Source organism: Anoplopoma fimbria, chromosome 4, assembly GCF_027596085.1.
Source record: "Anoplopoma fimbria isolate UVic2021 breed Golden Eagle Sablefish chromosome 4, Afim_UVic_2022, whole genome shotgun sequence".
Lineage (NCBI taxonomy): Eukaryota > Metazoa > Chordata > Actinopteri > Perciformes > Anoplopomatidae > Anoplopoma > Anoplopoma fimbria.
This window is the reverse complement of record NC_072452.1, coordinates 13,142,780-13,150,178: the sequence shown is the minus strand read 5'-3', so window position 1 is coordinate 13,150,178 and position 7,399 is coordinate 13,142,780. Positions and strand designations below refer to the sequence as shown.

At 41.9% G+C, this 7,399-nt stretch overlaps 3 protein-coding genes across 4 annotated transcripts in view; all 3 read right to left on the bottom strand.

The window, feature by feature from the left end:
- The window catches only part of LOC129089894 (protocadherin gamma-C5-like), a 211,440-nt gene that overhangs the window by 138,305 nt on the left and 65,736 nt on the right, over window positions 1–7,399 (bottom strand). The window lies entirely within an intron of this gene.
- On the bottom strand, window positions 569–3,258 carry LOC129089895 (protocadherin beta-11-like). 2 transcript variants are annotated; one of them, XM_054597310.1, is made up of 2 exons: window positions 839–3,258; window positions 569–764 (listed from the first exon to the last, which is right to left on the bottom strand). In XM_054597310.1, exons 1-2 carry the CDS (start codon window positions 3,256–3,258, stop codon window positions 632–634), a joined length of 2,553 nt encoding a protein of 850 aa, XP_054453285.1. In that variant the 3' UTR covers window positions 569–631. The 2 variants fall into 2 exon arrangements, with proteins under 2 accessions (XP_054453285.1, XP_054453286.1); XM_054597311.1 differs by having other exon boundaries at window positions 569–751; window positions 847–3,258.
- LOC129090485 (protocadherin gamma-A7-like) lies at window positions 3,991–6,582 on the bottom strand. The gene is made up of 3 exons (XM_054598136.1): window positions 6,210–6,582; window positions 4,147–4,922; window positions 3,991–4,035 (listed from the first exon to the last, which is right to left on the bottom strand). The coding sequence occupies exons 1-3, from the start codon at window positions 6,580–6,582 to the stop codon at window positions 3,991–3,993; spliced, it is 1,194 nt and encodes a 397-aa protein (XP_054454111.1).

The window sequence follows — 7,399 nt, the reverse complement described above, 5'->3', positions numbered from 1 at the left end:
TTTCCAGTGATATGCACTTTTTAATATGTTGTTGAAATTGGTTTTTACATCCTGACAGCAATAAATAACTTATGGGCAATGAAAAAGAAGCGAAACAAAAACGAATTCTGTATCGGCTATAAACCTGTTAAAATGCTTACCAATCGGAGACATTGTACCCGAATCTAAAGAACCAATCACAAGCCTGCGCGTTCTCTCCCCTCTGTGTACGAGCCTGAGCCGGCCTGAGCGCGTTCACGGAGGGCAAAGAAAGCGTTGTTGTCATAGTAGTTCATGACAGTGGACTAGACCTAGTGAGCCTACAACGTCAACAAGTCTGTGTCAGAGCCCAAAAAACTCTCATCTTGTGAACTCTGACAAGCAAAACAATGAATGATAAATAAAGTGTAATATACTACACAAAATATGTGTGTAAGTAAACTGTGAACTTTTTCTTTACTGTTACCAGTCAATCTGTGCTTATGAGCTAGCCTGACGGCTGTGATACTACTACTAACAGTAAAAGTAGGCCTCATCATGTTTGTTTTAAACATTTAGCATTATAATATTATAATATTAGGTGTGTTCTTACCGGTGAATGAGACATCCTAGTTTGTAGAGAAACGCAGCCGACCGTTAGCTCAGCTCTCGCTCAATGAGGCAGCGGCAGCGTAGCTACCTGGTTGCTAAGTAGCAGCAGCGCTCGTGCACGGCTCTGTGTCGAGGGGTGGGGGCAGGGAGTCCTGAAGGGTGGGGGAGGAGTTAAACGGAACTCCGAAGAGAAGCTAATTTCAAATCATGCTAGCTCTCTCAAATCGTACAGTATAGCTTTAACCAGCAATTGCAATTTTAGTTAAGCTTAGAGACGACATGTCTGAAGGAGTAAACACGTAAAGGATTGTTCCTCACCTCTAGAGGAGAGTCTGGTTCATCCAGGATGCTCCTTTCACTCTGTATCCGCTGCATCGTCCCTGTAGAACTGGGGTCCATTATCAGCACGTTCTGACTACCGGCTCCGCCGAACTTACAGTCACTCTTTCTGGAGTCAGTCGTCCTGCACACCTCGTAGTTGTACACGTGTTGGAGAGTCCCTGTCCCCAAAGTGTCTGAGTAACGTGGTGGATAATACGGAATCACAGGGAGATTGGAGTGATACATGACGCGAGACTGTCTCCATCTGTAGATCTTCACTGATATAATAACCACTAAACACGTGATGAAGAGGAAGGAAACTACAGCCAAAGCCAACACTAAGTAGAAAGTCAGGTTGTCATTGTACTCCTTGTCTTGTGTAAAGTCAGTGAACTCAGACAGCACTTCAGGGAAGCTGTCCGCCACCGCCACGTTAACAATGACTGTAGCTGAACGAGAGGGCTGCCCGTTGTCCTCCACTATAACAGTCAGTCTTTGTTTCACAGCATCTTTATCAGTGACTTGGCGGATAGTTCTTATTTCTCCATTCTGTAAGCCCACTTCAAACAGCGCCCTGTCTGTGGCTTTCTGCAGTCTATAGGAGAGCCAGGCATTCTGTCCAGAGTCCACATCAACAGCCACCACTTTAGTGACCAGATAGCCCACATCTGCTGAACGAGGCACCATCTCAGCCACCAGAGAGCCACCAGTCTGGACTGGGTACAGAACCTGAGGAGGGTTGTCGTTCTGGTCCTGGATCATTACTTTCACAGTCACATTGCTACTGAGTGGAGGGGAGCCTCCATCCTGAGCTTTGACGACGAAAACTAGCTGTTTTATTTGCTCATAATCAAACGAGCGCACCGCATGAATCACTCCGCTTTCTGCATTGACTGACACGCAATTAGAGACTGGATATCCGTCAAGATGAGAATCCTCCAGAATATAAGATACGCGGGCGTTTTGGTTTTCATCAGGATCTTTAGCCCTAACAGTAAGAATAGAAACCCCTGGCGAGTTATTTTCTGCAATAAACGCATCATAAACACTTTGTGAAAATAGTGGAGCATTATCGTTCACATCAGAGACCTTTAAATAAAAGGTTCTGTTCGTCGAGAGAGGAGGCATTCCTGCATCCGTCGCAACAACAGTGATGTTATATTCAGAAACAGTTTCTCGATCTAATACAGTGTCTGTTACCAAAGTATAGTAATTTCTTAAATTAGATTTAATCTTGAAAGGTGCATTTTGTTCTATTCTACAGTTTACTTTTCCGTTATCACCTGAATCGAGGTCTTTTACGTTTATAATGCCAATAGTTGTACCAGCAGGAGAGTCTTCTGACACAGGACTAGTGAATGACATAACGCTTATGATAGGAGCGTTGTCATTTACATCCGTTACTTCAATTATGACTTTGCTTGAATCCGTTAAACCTCCCTCATCTTTTGCATCGATTCTGAGTTCATATTTTTTATCCTTTTCAAAATCTATTGGGCCCGAAACCGACAATAGACCAGATACCTGATCTATTGACAACAAATCAGCTATATTGCTTCTTACGTTTGAAATTGAATATGTGATGTAACCATTCGATCCACTATCTGCATCAGTAGCATTAACAGTAACGATATGAGTACCCTTTGCTGCGTTTTCTGTCACCGTAGCTTTATATACTGACTGGTTAAAAACGGGCGCATTATCATTTACATCTAAAACCTTGATGTCTATATTTACGGTGCCAGATCTCTGTGGATTCCCACCATCTATTGCAATAAGCTTTAAAGAAAGAGTGGGGACCTCTTCTCTGTCTAATTGCTTCTGAAGCATCATCTCAGCATATTTACTTCCATCCGGATTTACATGCTGCTTTAAAACGAAGTTGTCGTTTGGAGATAAAACATAATTCTGCAGGCCATTGACACCAACGTCAGGATCCTCTGCACTGTCCAGTACAAATCGCGCCCCAAGGTTAGCCGACTCGCTAATGTCTAACATAATATCTGACTTCTTGAACACCGGAGGATGATCATTCACATCTAACACTTCGATTGTTATGTGGTTTAGCTCCATAGGATTTTCTAAAATGATTTCAAAGCTGAAACTACACGGCGTTACGTCTCCACAAAGCTGCTCTCGGTCTATTCTCTCTTTCACCACTAGAATCCCTTTGTCTGTCTTCAGCTCGGTGTACTGGATGCTCTCCCCGGTGACGATACGGGCCCGACCAGAACGGAGCCTTTTCAGATCCAAACCAAGGTCCTGAGCTACATTACCGATTAGAGAGCCCTTCTTCATCTCCTCTGGTATAGAGTAGCGGATCTGCCCTGCTACGACGGTAAAGAAGCAAAACAATATGAGAACCATTATCCGCGGATGTCCGAAATGCACACGCCATTTGCAGAGTGGTTGTCGATACGCCATTTCAGATAGGGACATTTTCCATGAAAAAAAAACAACGGCGAACCTCCGAATTCAATTAAGAAATATCCAATCTTCCAGATGTGCTTTTTAGAAAAGAGAAATACAGCCGCTAGACTCCATAAAACACCATCGCTTTTCGAGATGGGATCCCTGATGTCCTCTAAGCCACTTCAATGTGATATTACAAAGAACGTCACTGAACTGCATCACAGAGATTATGGGTATGCATTACATTCTTGTTCAACAGCGTCACTTAGAGTCCAAAACGTGCACACAAAACAGATTGATTGTGAATCATGAAGGAAGTATCCAGATAAAAAGAAAAAAAAATAGTAATAGCTGTAACATATTGTCAAATTACTAAAATATGATTATTATCATTATAACCATAACTATGGTCATTATTGCAACGATTACAGGTATTAATATTAATATTCATAATCATATTGTTAGGATAATAATAGCATTTGAATAATGCATAGGGCACTTTATATTTGCAAATGTGAAGAAACACACTAAATTAACATGCATTAATAGTGAATAAAAAGTGTTATATTAAAACTGTTACTATTATTATTAGTAGGAGGATGATGAAGTGGAGGAGGATGAGGAGTGTAATGAGAAAGGTACCACACTTTTGACATAACTGATTAGAAGTCGTGAGGACAGTGAAAACTAAAAAGCCCTCACAGCTAAAGAGGAGCTGTCCGTTTCGTAGTGCTGAAATGAACAGCGTGTATTTGGTTTCAAGGAAAACCGCTTATTGCAATTTAGGTTCATTTCAGAGAAACAATGTTTAACAAAGCAATGACTTTTCATATCATTCCTCACCTCTGGAGGAGAGTCTGGTTCATCCAGGATGCTCCTTTCACTCTGTATCCGCTGCATCGTTCCTGTAGAACTGGGGTCCATTATCAGCACGTTCTGACTACCGGCTCCGCCGAACTTACAGTCACTCTTTCTGGAGTCAGTCGTCCTGCACACCTCGTAGTTGTACACGTGTTGGAGAGTCCCTGTCCCCAAAGTGTCCGAGTAACGTGGTGGATAATACGGAATCACAGGGAGATTGGAGTGATACATGACACGAGACTGTCTCCATCTGTAGATCTTCACTGATATAATAACCACTAAACACGTGATGAAGAGGAAGGAAACTACAGCCAAAGCCAGCACTAAGTAGAAAGTCAGGTTGTCATTGTACTCCTTGTCTTGTGTAAAGTCAGTGAACTCAGACAGCACTTCAGGGAAGCTGTCCGCCACCGCCACGTTAACAATGACTGTAGCTGAACGAGAGGGCTGCCCGTTGTCCTCCACTATAACAGTCAGTCTTTGTTTCACAGCATCTTTATCAGTGACTTGGCGGATAGTTCTTATTTCTCCATTCTGTAAGCCCACTTCAAACAGCGCCCTGTCTGTGGCTTTCTGCAGTTTATAGGAGAGCCAGGCATTCTGTCCAGAGTCCACATCAACAGCCACCACTTTAGTGACCAGATAGCCCACATCTGCTGAACGAGGCACCATCTCAGCCACCAGAGAGCCACCAGTCTGGACTGGGTACAGAACCTGAGGAGGGTTGTCGTTCTGGTCCTGGATCATTACTTTCACCGTCACATTGCTACTGAGTGGAGGGGAGCCTCCATCCTGCGCTTTGACGACGAAAAGTAGCTGTTTGATTTGCTCATAATCAAAGGAGCGCACCGCGTGTATCACTCCGCTTTCTGCATTTATAGAAACATATTCTGAAAGATGAGACCCACCGATAAAATTATCCTCCAGAATATAAGATACGCGGGCGTTTTGGTTTTCATCAGGATCTTTAGCCCTAACAGTAAGAATAGAAACCCCTGGCGAGTTATTCTCTGCAATAAACGCATCGTAAACACTTTGTGAAAATAGTGGAGCATTATCGTTCACATCAGAGACCTTTAAATAAAAGGTTCGTTTAGTCGAGAGAGGAGGCATTCCTGCATCTGTCGCAACAACAGTGATGTTATATTCAGAAACAGTTTCTCGATCTAATACAGTGTCTGTTACCAAAGTATAGTAATTTCTTAAATTAGATTTAATCTTGAAAGGTGCATTTTGTTCTATTCTACAGTTTACTTTTCCGTTATCACCTGAATCGAGGTCTTTTACGTTTATAATGCCAATAGTTGTACCAGCAGGAGAGTCTTCTGACACAGGACTAGTGAATGACATAACGCTTATGATAGGAGCGTTGTCATTTACATCAGTTACTTCAATTATGACTTTGCTTGAATCTGTCAAACCTCCCTGATCTTTTGCGTCGATTCTAAGTTCGTACTTTTTGTCTTTCTCATAATCAACTGAACCTGTTATTGAAATTACGCCAGTTTTTTGATCAATCGCGAACAAATCGCCGATACCATTGTTGAGGTCTGAAAAATAATACGTTACGATACTATTTGATCCAAAATCTGCGTCACTCGCATTAACAGTGGTGACGTAAGTATCTCTAGGAGAGTTTTCCATGACTGTAGCTTTGTACACAGATTGATTAAAAAGAGGCGCATTATCATTGACATCAAGAACAGTTATATCTATATTTACTGTACCAGATCTCTGCGGACTTCCACCGTCTACAGCTATTAGCTTTAGAGACAGATTGGGGTTCGTCTCTCTGTCTAATGGCTTCTGAAGCACCATCTCTGCGTATTTCTTTCCATCTGCATTCGAGTTTTGTTTTAAAACAAAATGATCATTTTCGGTGAGAAAATATTCCCTGAGTCCATTGACGCCCACATCTGGGTCTTCTGCACTCGTCAATGAAAAACGACCGCCAGTATTAGCTGATTCACTTATTTCAAAATGGATGGTGTCTCTTTTGAACGAGGGCGAATGATCATTTATGTCTGTTATTTCAACTGTAATCTGATGTAACTCCATTGGGTTTTCTAAAATCACCTCAAAGCTGAAACTACACGGCGTTACGTCTCCGCAAAGCTGCTCCCGATCTATTCTCTCTTTCACCACTAAAATCCCTTTGTCTGTCTTCAGCTCGGTGTACTGATTGTTTTCTTCGGTCACGATACGGGCCCGACCAGAACGGAGCCTTTTCAGATCCAAACCAAGGTCCTGAGCTACATTACCGATTAGGGAGCCTTTCTTCATCTCCTCCGGGATTGAATATCGGATATGTCCGCTCACCAAATGGTTGAGAAACAAAAAAAACAGAAGCTTCCAGTTCTGTCCGCAGTCAAAGCGCCATTTTACGCACCGGGAGAAGAGTGGTATTCCACATGCCATTGCGAAAAAAAGAATTAAAATAAGCTTCAGCGATCCAAGCACCAGATGTATTCTTAAAAACACTTAACGAGCATCTAAAGAAACATGAAGTCGACTTACAAATCTTCTCTACCCTGATGGAGATATGAATTAACGTGAGTCTGCTTTCCTTGAATGACAGCCCACATAATGCACACGGCCTCTTTTTCTCTCATAAACCAATGTGGTAAGGGAGGAGATTGTGTGCTAATGTTAAGGAGATTGTGTTGGATTGACCAACAGCGTCGCTTAGAGTTCAAAATCTGTAACACCATGAGACATAGAATCATTTCTGGAAATATCAAGTGGTTGATTAAAATAATTAGTTGATAATCATAATAATCTACGAAGACACGTCACAAATATTCTGCAAAAAAACAATGACATCATACTATGAACTAATGTCAACCTGAGTTTTAGTATGAAGCTGTTATAAAATGACTAAAAATATGCATAAGTGTTTATAGAGCATTGCTATAAACGTCACACATGTTAACAAAAAGTGAATACGACAACAACTTAATCATGACTCGGAGTGTTTGGTAAATCTATGCTGGACATGAACAGTAAAAGGGGCTGAAAGTTTTGCTGTCAGTAGACTAATTCAACTCAGATGAAAACAACTACTTTCGACAATCACGAGAGAATGCATATCAGCAGACAGCGGAGATCACTGACGCTGCACAAGCCCATTTAGAAAACGAACAAAATATGAAATCGCGTTAACAGAATATGACACTAAGTTAAAGCAATGTGTGTGTGTGTGTGTGTGTGTGTGTGTGTGTGTGTGTGTGTGTGT